The 17,458-nt window shown below is 48.4% G+C and overlaps 1 protein-coding gene across 1 annotated transcript; it reads left to right on the top strand.

Moving 5' to 3' along the window:
* The first annotated feature begins 404 nt into the window (after nucleotides 1–404).
* On the top strand, nucleotides 405–16,883 carry ZDHHC19 (zDHHC palmitoyltransferase 19). The gene is given in 10 exon segments (XM_087932066.1): nucleotides 405–596; nucleotides 1,786–1,907; nucleotides 3,449–3,576; nucleotides 5,170–5,342; nucleotides 8,053–8,158; nucleotides 9,733–9,803; nucleotides 11,688–11,793; nucleotides 11,796–11,921; nucleotides 14,130–14,190; nucleotides 16,686–16,883. Coding segments are annotated over 10 exon segments (1,128 nt in total). The 5' UTR covers nucleotides 405–492; the 3' UTR covers nucleotides 16,817–16,883.
* Nucleotides 16,884–17,458: the final 575 nt, after the last annotated feature.

The raw sequence follows: 17,458 nt of genomic DNA, 5'->3' as shown, positions 1-17,458 counted from the left end.
TCTAGTCCAACCCCTCCCACCCAAGCAGGAGACCCTACACCATTTTGGACTGAGGGCAGTCCGGTCTCTTCTGGAAAGCTTCCAGGGATGAAGCTTCCACAACTTCCGAAGGCAACTTCTATTCCATTGAATATAGAATAACAGAGTCGGAAGGGACCTCGTAGGTCATCTAGTCCAACCCTCCCTTCGCATTTGCAAAGTCTGTCTGTCCAATTGAGGGATTCAATTCAGAGCGCCTGGGCTTCCAGGCCACCAATGGATAGGACATCACCCCTCAACAGCCACCCACCCACCCCCGCGCAGGCCCTCTCCGTGGCCCCACCACCTTCTCCAACTGCCACCCAGTAACATTCCACAGCAGAAGGGACCCCTCCCCGGCCCCTCCCCTCCTCCGGCCATTGTCACGGCCTCGCCATGGCAACCGTCTCCCGTTGGGTCTCCACTTGGCTTTGGGGGCCAAGAGCTTTCAGGGGTCTCTCTCTTCCTGCAGGCATGGCCTCCGCCCGGGACGGGTGCCACCCTGTCCTTTCAGGGTCCTTTGCCTCTTTCCACTTCAGTTCCCTCCTGGCGCTGAGCTGCCTCTTCTTCACTTTCCCGTGAGTAGGGAGAAAGGGGTGCCTCCCTGCTTCCGACGGTCGCCCGGCTGGAGAGGGGTGGATAAAAGGGGAATGGAAGGGTGCAGCCCCCCCGGGGTGCTCGGAGATGGGTTGTTTTCGGACAGACGTTTCGGGAGCCAGAGAGGGAACATCATCCATGTTAGAAGGGAGAGAGGTTTCTGGAGAGGAGGAGGAGGAGGAGGAGGAGGAGGAGGAGGGGGAGGAGGAGGTGGTGGAGAAGGAGAAGGAGAAGGAGAAGGAGAAGGAGAAGGAAGAAGAAGAAGAAGAAGAAGAAGAAGAAGAAGAAGAAGAAGAAGAAGAAGAAGAAGAAGAAGAAGAAGAGCTGGTGGTGATGGAGGAGGAGGAGGAGGAAGAGGAAGAAGAAGAAGAAGAAGAAGAAGAAGAAGAAGAAGAAGAAGAAGAAGAAGAAGAAGAAGAAGAAGAAGAAGAAGAAGAGGAGGAGGAGGAGGAGGAGGAGGAGGAGGAGGAGGAGGAGGAGGAGGAGGAGGAGAAGAAGAAGAAGAAGAAGAAGAAGAAGGAGAAGAAGAAGAAGAAGAAGAAGAAGAAGAAGAAGAAGAAGAAGAAGAAGAAGAAGAAGAAGAAGAAGAAGAAGAAGAAGAAGAAGAAGAAGAAGAGGAGGAGGAGGAGGAGATGGTGGAGGAAGAGCAAGAAGAAGAAGAAGAGGAGGAGGAAAAGGAGGAGGAAGAAGAAGAGGAGGAAGAAGAAGAAGAAGAGGAGGAGGAGGAAAAGGAGGAGGAAGAAGAAGAAGAAGAAGAAGAAGAAGAAGAAGAAGAAGAAGAAGAAGAAGAAGAAGAAGACTGGTTTTTTTTTATTTTCTCTGAGCTGGGTTGAGCTGAGCATGGCTGGCTGGAGAATTCTGGGAGTTGAGGTCCACCTTCTGGGAATTCTGGGAGTTGAAGTCCACCTTATGGGAATTCTGGGAGTTGAAGTCCACCTTATGGGAATTCTGGGAGTTGAGGTCCACCTTCTGGGAATTCTGGGAGTTGAAGTCCACCTTCTGGGAATTCTGGGAGTTGAAGTCCACCTTCTGGGAATTCTGGGAGTTGAGGTCCACCTTCTTCAGGCGGACTTCAGGTTAGCAGGTTAGTGAACCTGGGCTAAAGAGAAGTTGCCGCTGTTGTGGGCGCCCCCCGTGTGACAGAGCCACAATGTCCTTTGCTGTCCTCAGGGGCTCCTGGCTGGGCCTGAACGTCTCCTGGGCTTTTCCCATCGTTTCTGGCAACCTTCTCATCCTGACCGTCCTCTACTTCTTCCTCACCAGTTTCACAGACACGGGGATCCTCCACAAAGGTAAGCGAGAGTTCCCCTTACCCCACCCTTCTTGCCCGAAGGGCATCCCAAACAACCCTAGAATCGCAGAACCTTACAGGGCGCCTTAGAGGTCATCTAGCCCAACCCGCAGCTTTCGGTGCAGAAAGCTATGAAATTATTCCCTGATGACAAGGTTACCTACTTCCCACTTTGGCCACCTTCAGCAAGGGGAGCCCACTCCTTTCTCCTCTTCCACTGTTCATCCACTGTTAGCCCCCCCCCCAAAAATTTTTTTTACCCACTTTCCTTGAAGAGGCTAAAAGTCCCTTTTTTCTCTGTGCCGTTGTAACTTTGAACGGCCGCTAAACAAATGCTTGTAAGTGGAGAACTACCTGTAGAAGTGATGCGAGTAGCTCTCCCTCCCTCCCTCCTCATATTGTTATTGTTATTATTATTATTATTATTATTATTATTATTATTATTATTATTATTATTATTATTATTATTATTATTTTATAATATAAAATACAAAACTGGGAAAGAAATGAGTAGGTGCCTTGTCTGTGGGGTTTTTCTCCTTACTTTTCAAAACTACCCAAACTGGTTTTTGTGTGTGTGTTTGTGTCTGTGTGTGTGAACTCCTTGCAGAACCCAAACACAACCAACCTAGAAATAAGGAGAAACTTCCTAAAAGTTAGAACAATTAACCAGTGGAACTCCTCGCCACCAGAAGTTGTGGGTGATCCATCACTGGAGGCTTTTAAGAAGGGACTGGACAGCCACTCGTCTGGAAGAAGAAGGAAGGAAAGAGAAGGAAGGAAGGACAAGGAAGAAAGGAAGGCAGGAGGGGGAAGGAAGGAGAAGGAAGGAAGGAGAAGGAAGGAAGGAAGAGAGAAGAAAGGAAGGAGAAGGAAAGAAGGAAGGAAGGAAGGAAGGAAGGAAGGAGAGAGAAGGAAGAAAGGAAGAGAAGGAAGGAAGGAAGAAGAAAGGAAGGAGAAGGAAGGAAGGAGAAAGGAAGGAGAAGGAAGGAGGGAAGGAGAAGGAAGGAGAAGGAAGGAAGGAAAGAGAAGGAAGGAAGGAGAAGGAAGAAAGGAAGGTGGGGAGGAAGGAAGGAGAAGGAAGGAAGGAAGGAAGGAAGGAAGGAAGGAAGAAGAAAGGAGGAAGGAAGGAAGGAAGAAGAAAGGAAGGAGGAAGGAAGGAAGGAAGGAAGGAAGGAAGGAAGGAAGGAAGGAAGGAAGGAAAGAGAAGGAAGGAAGGAAGGAAGGAAGAAGAAAGGAAGGAGAAGGAAGGAAGGAAGTTCCTCAGAGGGAGATCAAACCTAGAAATAAGGAGAAATTTCCTGACAGTGAGAACAATCAGCGGAACTACTTGCCACAAGAAGTTTGTGGGTTGCTCCATCCCTGGAAGTTTTTAAGGAGAGATTGGAGGGCCATTTGTCTGAAATGGTCGAGGGTTTCCTTCCTCAGCAGGGGGTTGGACTAGAAGACCTCCAAGGCCCCTTCCCAATTCTGTTATTCTATTCTATTCTACTCAGTCAGGCTTGTTTTCACACCTCGTGGTCTCCTTTCCTTCCCTCCCAGGCATTGAAGAAGAGCTGGAGAACCAGGCCAACACGCTGAGCAGCCGCCAGCAACACTGGTGCAACAACTGCCAGTTATATTGCTTGCCGCACACTTTCCATTGTCGCTGGTGCAACATTTGTGTGGAGGTAAAGTACGGCTGGAAGAGACAAACACACCATTTCCACACACACACACACACACACACACACACACACACACACACACACCATTAAGCTCTAAAACCAAACACCTGTGATTGTTTGAAGTTTACAACAGTACGGGGAAAAGTCACAACCATGCTTCACACTTAATGACCGTTGCTGAATCTCGCACGGTCAGGCGATCAAAATTCAGAACGCTTGCCTCGTATTTAGGACGGTCCCAGGAGGGGGAGAGGTCGCACGATCCCCTTTTTGCGACCTCGCGGCAAGCAAAGTCGACAGGGAAGCCAGATTCGTGACTCACTTAATGACTGTTGGTGATTGACTTAACAACCAAGGCAAGAGAAAGTCTTAAAATGGGGCGAAACCCAAAACAGCGGCCTGGGTCGGTAACAGAAATTTGGGGCTCATTTGTGGTCATAAATCGAGGACTTCCTGCACTTTGGCAAAAGCAGTCCCTAATAAAGCTATTGGTTCACTTAAGGATGGCAGCGCTCGCTTTACGACGCCAACATTTGCTTAAAGCACCATTGCAAAAAATGGTGGGAAAATCAAGCCGGTCATGTGGGTGACCTGCTTTACAACTGCCACACTCTACAACGATGATGGGCAGGCTCTATTACGGTTGTAACTCAAGGACTTTCTCAAATGCATTTCCTGGTGGTCTCTTATCTGAAGCTACTAGTAAGATCAACCATCCGCAGTGACCTCCTAACAAGTAGTCAGCCAGCTGTCTTTCATGCCTAAGGTGGGACTAGAACTCCCAGGCTCCTGGTGATTGGGCCAAAGTCACCCAGTCAGCTTTCATGCCTAAGGCAGAACTAGAATTCCCCCTCTCCTGGTGATAAGACAAAAGTCACCCAGTAGCTTTTATGTCTAAGGCAGGACTAGAACTTCCCATCTCCTAGTGATTGGCCCAAAAGGTCATCTATTTGGCTTTCATGCCTAAGGCGGAACTAGAATTCCCATCTCCTGGTGATAAGACAAAAGTCACCCAGTAGCTTTTATGTCTAAGGCAGGACTAGAACTTCCCATCTCCTAGTGATTGGCCCAAAGGTCATCTATTTGGCTTTCATGCCTAAGGCGGAACTAGAATTCCCTGTCTCCTGGTGATAAGACAAAGTCACCCAGTAGCTTTTATGTCTAAGGCGGGACTAGAACTTCCCATCTCCTGGTGATTGGCCCAAAGTCACCTATTTGGCTTTCATACCTAAGGCGGGACTAGAACCCCCAGGCTCCTGGTGATTGCGCCAAAGTCACCCAGCTGCCTTTCGTGCCTAAGGCGGACTAGAACTCCCAGTCTCCTGGCGATTGGCCCAAAGTCACCCAGTTGGCTTTCGTGCCTAAGGCGGGACTCGAACTCACCGTCTCCTGGTGATTGGCTCAAAGTGACCCAGCTGCCTTTCATGCCTAAGGCGGGACTAGAACTCCCTGTCTCCCACTTTCTAGCCATTAAACCGAACTGGCTCTTTGTACGTTGTGTGAATACAGCTAGAAAGATACTCCCTTTTCCTCTAAGATCTCCCCTGGGCGTGTCCCTTTCTCCCCCCCTCCATCTCTTTCTGGGCGCTGGCGCAGGAATTCGACCATCACTGCCTGTGGGTGAACAACTGTATCGGCTGCCACAACTTCCGTTTCTTCCTCCTCTTTGTCTTCTTCCTGACCATCTACGACCTGGTGGCGCTCCTCGCCTGCTTCACTTACCTGGCGCTTAACTTCCAGCAGCCCTTTGGTGTGGAAAAGATCTGCACGTATCCTTTGGCCTTGCACCCTTCCTCCCCCACTTTGTTTTCTTTGAGCCTCTCTTATCCCCACATTGGCCAGGGAGTTGAGGTCAAAAAAGTCAAGATGGTGGCCGGCTCTTTAAAAATAATTATATCTACATATACGATGTGGGTAAAAACAAAACAGGCAGAGTTTTGATAGCATCACCTTGAATTTTTATATATATATTATATATATATTCTTAAGTTTTATGGTACTTACATGTATGGTATTCAGCTTTGTTCGGGTATTTTCCCACGTCATTGTAGTTGTGCTTTTAAAGTTGTAGCAACGTTTGGCAGAATCTCATCTGCCATCATCAGGCTTCTGTATTGTGTTCAAAAAAGTGGCAGATGAGACTGCCGAAACGTTGCTACAACTTTAAAAGCACAACTACAATGACGTGGGAAAATACCCGAACAAAGCTGAATGCCTTACATGTAGGTCTTGGCATGTTTGGGTCTTTTTCCGTGTAAGATTGAGAGTATCTTGGCGACGTTTCGGCGAGGCCCCACTCGTCATCCTCAGGCTGGTGCTTTCGGCTTTGTGCCAGTGTGAGCAGTGTGTGATCGGAGCAGCCGTCTCTCTATAAATACTGGTGGTGGGGGCTGGTGTGCTGGGCTGGTTGGCTGTGCTGCTGCCTCTTGATTGGTTGATGGAGTTGAGGTTGGTATAATGGGCTGTGTGATGGCCTTGTGAGTTTTGTTGTGGAGGTATCCTGGATCTTGTGCTGTAATCTCCTGGGTCGTTTGTTTTGTAGTGATCCTTTTTCCATTAGCCTCTCGTGTTTTAACGGCTCGGGTAATGGGTTGTGTGATGGGCTTGCGCGTTCTTTTGTTGTGGTATCCTGGGTCCTTCGTTGTAATCTCCTGGGTCGTTTGTGTTTTGATCTCTTTTCCATTAGCCTCCTGCACATATATAAGGAGAGGATTATTAATACATTAACCATAGAACAACACTAACAAAATGTCATCGTTGGTTACAACCTTTCAATACATCCATCATGTTATTGTTGCTTCTGTTGATACCCTAATTCTCCAGGCTGTTTTGTTTTATTTTTTATTTTATTTTGATTTGTCAATTGCTTACAAGATAATAGGTATAAGTAAAAACATAGTTATGAATACATAGATACATATAAGAAAAATAAAAAATAAAAATAAAAGAAACAATAGGAGAGGGACAGTAGGCACATTGGTGCACTTATGCACGCCCCCAACAGACCTCTTAGGAAAGGGGTGAGGTCAATAGTAGACAGTCTAAGGTTAAAGTTTTGGGGGTTTGGGGAAGAAACCACAGAGTCAGGTAGAGGATTCCAGACATTGACCACTTTGTGGCTGAAGTCGTATTTCCTGCAATCAAGTTTGGTGCGGTTAACCTTGAGTTTGTATCTATTGTTTTGCTCTTGTGTTGTTATGGTTGAAGCTGAAGTATTCATTGACAGGTAGGACATTGCAATGTATGATTTTATATACCATACTTAGATCGGACCGAAGGCGGCGTAGTTCTAATTTTCTAGGTCTAGAATTTCAAGTCTGGTGGCATAAGGTATTCTGCAATGAGTAGAGGAGTGGAGAATCTTCTTGTGAAATATTTCTGGACTTTCTCAACTGTGCTAATATCAGATACATAATGTGGGTTCCAGACTGATGAGCTGTGTTTGAGTATTGGTCTAGCAAATGTTTTGTATGCTCTAGATAGTAGTGTGATATTATCAGAGAAGAAGCTATGTAGGATTAGATTAACAACTCTTAATGCCTTTTTGACTCTGTAATTACAGTGGGCTCTAGCACTTAGGTCATTAAAGATGAGTATTTCAAGATCCTTGACAGAGTTTGCATCATCAACAAGGTCTTGACTATTCAGCTTGTATTTTATTTTCTGATTTTTTTTGCCAATATGTAAGACGGAGCATTTATTTGTTGAGATTTGAAGTTGTCCGTTTGATTGACCGTTCTGATACATAGTCGAGGTCCTTTTGAAGGGTAGCAGTATTGTCTGTGGTGTTGAGCAGCTTTACATCGTCAGCGAAGATAATGCAGTTGCTCTTAATATGACAATTAACCTGTGGAACTGCTTGCCACCAGAAGTTGTGGCTGCTCCCATCCCTGGAGGGATTTTAAGGAGAGATTGGGCCACCATTAGTCTGAAATGGTGTAGGGTTTCCTGCCTGAGCAGAGGGCTGGACTAGAAGACCTCCAGGGTCCCTTCCAACTCTGCAAACCCTCTACAAACCCTTGATCAATTAATCCAAGGGTCTTCAAACTTGGCTTTTGGTGAGTTGAAGACCCCTGAATTAAACAATGGAATATTTTTTTCTCCAGAAGTTGTGAGCATTGCTCCACCGCTGGACTTATTCAGGAAGAGATCGGGCCACCATTTGTCTGGGATGGCGTCGGGTCTCCTGCCAGTGGGTTGGACTAGAAGACCTCCAGGGTCCCTTTCCAACCCTATGATTCGGTTAACAGGCTGAAGCATCTTCTCTTGCAGGTTGATGCAGCCTGAAGGGCTCCCAATTGACCTCTTGGACCCCTTGGAGGTCCGTGTTTCCGGAAGTTTATCCGCAGGGACTGCCTGCCCGCCCCCCACCCAGCCCCGCTCCAGGCAGCCCACCCACCCACCCACCTATCCCAGCTCCGCCCCCCTGGCATCCTCTCTTCTCCCACACCAACCTTAACGGGGTCACCTGGGGCCCAGGGTGCTCCTCACCATTCCCGCTGCCGCCTCCTTGGTGCCGCTGGTCATCCTGCTCTCCCACCAAATCATCACCGTCGTAGCAGCTCAAGACTCCGGCACGTTCAAGGTAGAAGCTCTCGGGGAGAATTGGAGTTGGGGGAGGAGGGGGAAGAGGGGGACCCAGGGCGGGTGGGGAGGTCCAGAGCTCTGATGGCAGGAGGGGGGGGTCAATGAAACGGATGTCCTGCTAAAGGTCGACGGGTGGGAATCTTCTCCATAGAAGCCCACTGACCCAGCTAAGCACGGGGCACTCAAGGGAGGCTGGACGTTAGTTTGTGGCTACGTAGGGATTCTAGGCCGGTGCCTCTTTTCACTCTGTCTCTCTCTCTCTACCTCGGTGCAGCTGTCTGTCTGTCTCTCTTTCGTCTGTCTCATCTGTTTCTCTCTGTCTCTCTGTCTCTATATTTATTATCTATCTCCATCTATCTGTTGTCTACATCTATCTGTCTCCCTCCTCTCTCTCTCTCTCCTATCAGTATCTATATCTGTCTATGTTTGTCTGTCTGTTTCTGTCTATCTATGTTTATATCTATCTATGCCTATATCTATGTCTCATCTATCTATCTACTGACCCACCTACCTAGCTATCTAACTATCTGTGTCTCTATGATGTCTTAATTTCTCTCTCATCTATTATCTATCCTACCTACCTACTTACTAATTATCTCTATCTCTCACTCTATCTATGTCTCTATTTCTTTATCATCTCTCATCTATTTCTATCTATCAATCCTATTTACCTACCTACCTATCAAAATGCCTCTATGTCTATACATCTATATCTATCTATATCTACCGTCTATCTATATATTTAGCTATCTATATCTATATCTATATATCTATATCTATATATCTATATTTATCTATATCTATCTATCTCTCACTCTATGTCTCTATTTCTCTATCATCTCTCATCTACTTCTATCTATCCTATTTACCTACTTACCTATAAAAATGCCTCTGTCTATACATCTATATCTATCTATATCTACCGTATATCTATATTTATCTATCTATCTCTATCTATCTCTCACTCTATGTCTCTATTTCTCTCTCATCTCTCATCTCTCATCTATTTCTATCTATCTATCCTATTTACCTACCTACCTATCAATTATCTATGCCTCTATGTCTATACATTTATATCTATCATATATCTATATCTATATATTTATCTCTGTCTGTCTATCTATCTCTCTATCTATCTCTCTATGTATCTATCCATCTATCTACCTATCATCTATCTATCTATCTATCTACAATCTATTTCTCTCTCATTGCTCCCTCATCTATCATCTATCTATCTATATGTATTTATCCATATCTCTTCCTCCCTCCCTCCCTCCCTCCCTCCTTCCCCTCTCCCCCCCATCTATCATTTATCCTCTATCTACCATTATCTACCTGTGTCCAGCTGCTGGTCTCACAAGTTGTGACTCCAGCTCTTTCTCACACGGCCTGTTCTCCCAGTCTCAGCCAATGCTCAGGGGTGACTTGCCCCACCTGGGGCTTTGCCCTCTGTGTATTTTGGATTTCCGTGTGTTTTTTCCAGCTGGGATTGGCTCGTAGGGATAAATGCGTCTTCCAAAATAAAATAAAATAATGCTTGCCCCATCCTTGGCTTTTTTTCACCCCCTGCAGGATCCCTTTGCTAGCCATCCTTCAGCCTGGAAAAGCCATTTGTTTGGGCTCTGCAAGCTGCATGACGCCAAGTAAGTTACAGGAGAGGAGGATGTAGGAGAGTAACAGGATTTAGCGAGAGGATTTAGGAGAGGAGGATGTAGGAGAGCGACAGGATTTAGCGAGAGGATTTAGGAGAGGAGGATGTAGGAGAGTAACAGGATTTAGCGACAGGATTTAGGAGAGGAGGATGTAGGAGAGTAACAGGATTTAGCGACAGGATTTAGGAGAGGAGGATGTAGGAGAGTAACAGGATTTAGCGACAGGATTTAGGAGAGGAGGATGTAGGAGAGCGACAGGATTTAGCGAGAGGATTTAGGAGAGGAGGATGTAGGAGAGTAACTGGATTTAGCGGCAGGATTTCGGAGAGGAGGATGTAGGAGAGTAACAGGATTTAGCGACAGGATTTAGGAGAGGAGGATTTAGGAGAGTAACTGGATTTAGCGACAGGATTTAGGAGAGGAGGATGTAGGAGAGCGACAGGATTTAGGAGAGGAGGATGTAGGAGAGTGACAGGATTTAGCGAGAGGATTTAGGAGAGGAGGATGCAGGAGAGTAACAGGATTTAGCGACAGGATTTAGGAGAGGAGGATGTAGGAGAGTAACAGGATTTAGCGACAGGATTTAGGAGAGGAGGATGTAGGAGAGCGACAGGATTTAGCTTGACAGGATTTAGGAGAGGAGGATGTAGGAGAGCGACAGGATTTAGCGACAGGATTTAGGAGAGGAGGATGTAGGAGAGAGTAACAGGATTTAGTGACAGGATTTAGGAGAGGAGGATTTAGGAGAGTAACAGGATTTAGTGACAGGATTTAGGAGAGGAGGATTTAGGAGAGTAACAGGATTTAGCGACAGGATTTAGGAGAGGAGGATGTAGGAGAGTAACAGGATTTAGCGACAGGATTTAGGAGAGGAGGATGTAGGAGAGCGACAGGATTTAGCGACAGGATTTAGGAGAGGAGGATGTAGGAGAGTAACAGGATTTAGTGACAGGATTTAGGAGAGGAGGATTTAGGAGAGTAACAATCCAAAACACTGGACTTTGATTCGTAACATGGGAAGAGTTAGGGTAGGGTAACTGTTGTAAGTCGAGGACTACCTGTAAGATTCACAGGGGTCTGATCACTGCCTCTGGACTTGGTTTAACAGGTAGTCTGAGAGCATTTGCACCAAGAAAAAGTTCTTGTGTGTCCAATCACACTTGGCCAATAAAAGAATTCTGTTCTATTCTAGTCCAGTCCTCGACTTACAACAATTCGTTTAGTGACTGTTCAAAGTGATAGCATCACTGAACAAAAGGGAAGTTATGACCACTTTTCACACTTATGACCGTTGCAGCATCCCCGTGGCCATGTGATCAAAACTGAGGTGCTTGACAAGTGGCTCCTATTTATGACGGTCGCGGTGTCCCGGGGGGGGGTCACGTGATCTCCTTTTGCCACCTTCTGACAAACAAAGTCAACGGGGAAGCCCGATTCACTTAATGACTTGCTTTCCTAACTTAACAGTCGCAGGGATTCACTTAACAACGGTGGCAAAGAAGTCATAAAGTGGAGCCAAATTCACTTAACAACGGGAATTTGGGGCTCAGCTGTGGTAACGCAAGAGCTACCTGCATTTCTTTTCTTGTTAGAGTGCTCTCCCGCCTTCATTTCACACCACTCGAGGCAGCGTACGTTCCTAATGTTGTCCCCTCTTCTTTTCCCTGCCACAACAACCCTTCGAGGTGGGGTGAGCTGAGAGGGACGGAGGGGCCCCAAGCCCCCCCCCCGCAAGCTGGCCAGGACCAGAATCCCCCTTTCTCCTGGTCTCTCACTCAGCATCTTCCTGGCTCTCTCCGCCGGTTCCAAGCTCTGCTGCGGTTCCGTTCTCCTCTTATCCCTTTCGCTACTCCAGCCACACGTTGCTTCCCGCAGGCCGCAAAGGAACTCAGTCTGGCCGGGGGCTGCGGGAACCGGCTCGAAGGGGGTCAAGCCCTTCTCCGTCCTCTGGATCACGGGCGCCGCCACCCCTGCCTCTGGACCGCCTGCCCATCGGCCGGACGTTCGCCGCGAGCCGAAGGTGCTGAAGGCGTGGGGACAGTTGCTTGCAGCCGTGGGCAGGCTCCTGCGCCCTGCGTGGACACCTGGCCAGGGAAAGCCGCTAAGGAGGTGAGTGGGTTGTGTGTCCGGACACCTGCTCACGTGGGTGTTGCATCCAAGCAGGGAAAGTCCCCAAGGGGATGAGTAGACTGGATGTCTCTCTCTCTCTGTGTACGTGTGTGTGTGGGGGTGCGCGCTTGTGTTGCACCTGGACAAGAAAGACAACCAAGGAGGTAAGTAGACTGCAAGTGTGTGTATTGGGGTTGGGGGGTGTTTGTGTTGCACCTGGACAGGAAAAACAACCAAGAAGGTGAGCAGACTGCAGGTATCTGTGTGCATGTGTGTGTCTGTGTACACATGGGTGTTGCACCCAGGCAAAAATAGCCTCCAAGGAGGTAAGTGAACTATATGTGTGCAGATATGTGTGTGTTTGAGTGTGTGTGCAGGTATGTATTGTGTGTGTAAGTGTGTATTGTGTGTGTAAGTGTGTAGGTGTGTGTAGGTGTGTGTGTTTGTGTGTAGGTGTGTATTTGTGCATATAGGTGTGTGTTTGTGTGTGTAGGTGTGTATTTGTGTGTTTGTGTGTGTTTGTGTGTAGGGGTATATTTGTGTGTGTAGGTGTGTATTTGTGTAGATGTGTGTTTGTGTGTAGTGTGTGTGTGTGTATAGGTGTGTTTCTGTGTGTGTTGGTGTGTGTGTTGGTGTGTAGGTGTGTATTTGTGTGTTTGTGTGTAGGGGTATATTTGTGTGTGTAGGTGTGTATTTGTATATTTTGTGTGTGTAGGTGTGTAGGTGTGTATTTGTGTGTGCAGGTGTGTTTTTGTGTTGTAGGTGCGTATTTGTGTGTAGGTTTGTATTTGTATGTGTAGATGTATATTTGTGTGTAGTGTGTGTGTGTATAAGTGTGTTTGTGTGTAGGTATGTGTGTAGGTGTGTGTGTGTTTGTGTGTGTAGGTATTTATTTATTTATTTGATTTGATTTGTGTGTGTAGGTGTGTAGGTGTGTATTTGTGTGTATATGTATATTTTTGTGTGTAGGTGTGGTTTTGTGCTGTAGCTGCATATTTGTGTGTAGGGTTGTATTAGTATGTGTGGGTGTGGGTGTTTGTGTATAATGTGTGTATGTATAGGTGTGTTTCTGTGTAAGCCTTAGCTTGATTTTCACACATCCTCCCAATATAAGCCCCACTCCCAAAATAAGACCTAATTAAGATCCCACCCACTCCAGAGTGGACAGGTAAAAATTAAACTAGGGTGGGGATGAGGGGCAGGTAGGGCTGCCCTACTACTTACCTTTGGACAGGTGTAGCCAGGCCTCGCACATCCTGACACCTGTCTTGCCGGCCCGTTTCTTCTGCAGCCGGCAAGGCTGGCGAGGGCTTTCCTGAAGGCCTCTGGAGCTGAAAACAAAGCTCAGGATCGATCCTATCGGCTGCAGAGGCCTTCAGGGAAGCTTTTCCGGCCGCAGAAGAAGAAATTCCTAAAGGCCTCTGACTGTGTGATATGTAAAAATTATACCTGTAAAAATCTACAGCAATGGTAACACCATTTTTAACCTCTGCGTTAACCTAAGATAATTTCCTGGAAAAATTATCTATTTTCTATGGTTTTGCATAAAGATTACGTATTTGGTAGGTTACGCTGACCAGTATCGTGTTAATGATGGAGGTTGGCGGAAATAGGAACGGGTAAACAGGACAAGGAAACAGGTGTTACGCTACAATAATATGGGTGTTGCGTAGGGAGATACGTAGCTTGGATAGATTGTGAACCCAGGAAAGGAGCAGAGACTGTATATCTGAACCTGTATATAAACCTCAGCCCTCCTGGGGGAAAATGTTTTCTGCCCACGGGCAGAATTCCCTTTGGCAAAAGCTTCGTAATAAAGCTTTTATATATTGTTCACGGGTCTCCGGTATTCGGTTTGTCTGAATACCTGAATGGATTTGATTTTTATCCCGGACTGCAAAAATGGAGGCCGGGCGGCGACGCACGCAAGTGAGGTCAGTCAGTGGATGATATCCCCTCATAAATAAGGCCTGGTGCCTTTTTTGGTGGAGATATGTGTGTGTGTGTGTGTGTGTGTGTGTGTGTGAGGGTCTTATTTTTGGGGAAACACGGTAAGGTTTCAATAAAATATTGCTGGTAAATTTCTGGAGAAGAAAAGAAGATACAGATAGACTTCTCCTGAAACTGGAGGTTTGGGGGCTGGATCTGAAGAGATCTGGGGGACATTTCTGAGGTAGCTTTTTGCCCCCACTTTTTTTGCCCTTACAGGTGAGCCAGAAAGAACACCTGTGGCAGCTGAACACCAACGACAGAAGTGTGGCGATCCCAAGTGAGTTCCAGGGGATCCAATGTTGGAAAGGACCCTTAGAGGTCTTCTAGTCCAGCCCCTGCCCAAAGGCAGGAGACCCTAGACAGGCAGTCCTCGACTTAAAACAACCGTTCATTTAGCGACCGTCTGAAGTTACAGCTGCTCTGGAAAAAGGGACTGTCGGCCGTTTTTCACGCTTAACAACCGCCTCAGCATCCTTTACGATCGCGTGATCAAAATTCGGATGCTTGGTAGCAACTGACTCGTGTTAATGATGGCCGCAGCGCCCCAGGGCTCCCCTTTTACGACCTTCCTAGTCCAGCCAAGTCAATGAGGAAGCCAGATTTGCTTAATGACTATATTGCTCACTTAACAACTGCGGTGATTCACTTAACAATGGTGGCGGGAAAGAGGGGATAAAAACAGTCCAAAACTCACACCGCTAGTTGCAGAGTGACAGAAATTGATGGCTAAATTCTGGTAATAAGTTGAGGTTACCTATACTCATTTTTAAGGCTAAAGACCCCACCCTCCAAAAAAACTTCCAATGGGCTGCTTCCATTTATTTGGGGATTCCCCCATAACCTCTCTGTCCCCAGAATCTAAATTTCCAAATGGAAACGGGGGAAGAGACCCCCCCCTAGAAAGATTTGGGGCCCCTTAATGTTCTTAAATGGGACTCAGTGGTGAAGATGCAGAGCTTGTCGATCCAAATGGTCGGCAGTTCGGCGGTTCGAATCCCTAGCGCCGCGCCACGGAGTGAGCTCCCGGGCCTTGTCCCAGCTTCTGCCGACCTAGCAGTTCGAGAGGACGTAAAAAAAAAATGCAAGTAGAAAAATAGGAACCACTATTTTGGTGGGAAGGGAACGGCGTTCCAGGCGCCTTCAGGCGTTCAGTCCTGCCGGCCACATGACCACGGAGACGCCTTCGGACAGCGCTGGCTTTTGGCCTAGTAACAGAGATGAGTACCGCCCTTTAGAGTTGAAAATAATGGGCGAGGGGAACCTTTACCCTTACCTTACTTTAGGGTCTATACCATAACTGTCCATCTTTGGCAATTTTAAGACTTGTGGACTTCAACTCCCAGAATTCCCCAGCCCAGCCATGTCTGTTTCTTTTTCTCTTATCCCCCAAAAGAGCAGAGATTGCAGAGGAAGGGATTACAAGAGAATAAAGGTTGGTTGTGGTGGATTAGTGACTTAAGACGCTGAGCTTGTTGATCCGAAAGTTCGGCAGTTCGGCGGTTCGAACCCCTAGCGCTGCGGCACGGAGTGAGCTCCTGTTCCTGGTCCCAGCTTCTGCCAACCTAGCAGTTCGAAAGCCTGTAAAAAATGCAAGTAGAAAAATAGGAACCGTCTTTGGAAGGAAGGGAACAGCGTTCCACGCGCCTTCGAAGGCGTTTAGTCCTGCCGGCCACAGGACCACGGAGACGTCTCCGGACAGCGCTGGCTCTTCGGCTTCGTGACGGAGATGAGCAGCGCCCTCCACTTAAAACCGAAAACGACTAGCACAGATGTGCAAGGAGGGGAACTTTCACCCTTTACCTTCCTTTAGGGCCTACACCAAAAGTGGCCATTTTAAGACCGGTGGACTTCAACTCCCAGAATTCCCCAGCCAGCCATGCCTGCTTTTTCTCTCTCTCTCTCTCTCTCTCTCTCTCTCTTAATCTCCTCAAGTAGAGAGAGATTGCAGAGGAAGGGATTACAAGAGAGTAAGCTATGTATGCTGGCTGGGGAGAATCCTGAGAGTCGAAACCCACAAGTCTTAAAAAGTCCCCCCCCCCCCCCCCCCCCCCCCCCCCCCCCCCCCCCCCCCCCCCCCCCCCCCCCCCCCCCCCCCCCCCCCCCCCCCCCCCCCCCCCCCCCCCCCCCCCCCCCCCCCCCCCCCCCCCCCCCCCCCCCCCCCCCCCCCCCCCCCCCCCCCCCCCCCCCCCCCCCCCCCCCCCCCCCCCCCCCCCCCCCCCCCCCCCCCCCCCCCCCCCCCCCCCCCCCCCCCCCCCCCCCCCCCCCCCCCCCCCCCCCCCCCCCCCCCCCCCCCCCCCCCCCCCCCCCCCCCCCCCCCCCCCCCCCCCCCCCCCCCCCCCCCCCCCCCCCCCCCCCCCCCTATGTTACTTGTCTATGGTTTTTTTGGTCCTCCTTAACTCTACCACTAACCAATATGGACGATTTGTTGGCCTTCCTTTCTCCTATGTCAGAAGGAGAATCAAATTCCACATTAAACCGCAAAGTCCTTCCTGTCCACAACGACTTATAAACTCGAGGTCTTTCCCTTTTTTTCCCCGCCATAATTTTTCATATTTGTCTGGAACAGAAAAGGAAGAGATGAAAACGGAGGAGCGAAAAAATGGCTCCTGATGCCATCCAACCAGCGTCATATTCGGTCACGGGTGACAGAGTGGATCACCGAGCGATCACTCTTAATTGCTTTTAAAGCGGGGGGGTGTCAGGAGGGACCCCCATTTTGAACCAATCCTTCGCGCAATGAGTGGTAACCCTGTTTTCTCTCTTCCTTGCCAGTCCCGGACATCCTGGAATCTGGAGATAACTTGGACGTGGCGCAGGAGCACCATTGGAAGGGCCAGATTCACGGCAACAGGAGAGCCCCCTCCTCTCCCACCGCCCTCCTGCTCTCCATCTCTGACATCTGAGGAGGACCCTCCCTCAGCGCCCGCCGGCCAGGTTTCTCCCCCGGACTCCCTCGGCGGTTTTTGTATTGGGAACATAAAGCAAAGAACTCCTGTTTCCTGCACCTCGTCTGCTCTCTGTTCATTGTGTGTGTGTGTGTGTGTGAGAGAGAGAGAGAGAGAGAGAGAGAGAGATGACCCAGGGCATGGCACAAAGGCAACACAGTCCCATAAGTAAGAAGACGCCCTTTAATACCTCCAACTTTGCCCCCAATGTCCAGGTTATCTTCAGCTGGAGGGGAAAAAAAACTCTCCCAGGTACAGCCTTGGGCTCCAGGAAATTCAGTCCAAAACAAGGTGCACACAAACTGTAACTTAAAATCCAAACAAACCAAACTGTAGTCATGAACCGGACAGGGCAGGAGAAGGAATTGCAGACTGGAAAGGCCAGCAAAACACACACAGTTGGGAAGACGCCAGGAACCCAGATAAGCCTCGACAATAACAGATAACTCAAGATTTGCTTCCAACAACTTTGCTGTGTGCAGCTTCCCTTTTTAAACACTGTGTTCCCAGGTGTGGCTAATGAAGGGAATCAGGGCCCTTTCCTCCCCCGTAAGCCAGCAACTCACGTTGCTCCCTTCTCCGTTCCTCCCTGCGTGCCCT

The sequence above is a fragment of the Pseudonaja textilis genome, chromosome 4, assembly GCF_049901715.1.
Source record: "Pseudonaja textilis isolate UNSWEBS1 chromosome 4, rPseTex1.2, whole genome shotgun sequence".
NCBI lineage: Eukaryota > Metazoa > Chordata > Lepidosauria > Squamata > Elapidae > Pseudonaja > Pseudonaja textilis.
Note: the sequence above shows the minus strand (reverse complement) of the source record. Positions and strands in the feature narration are given on the sequence as shown.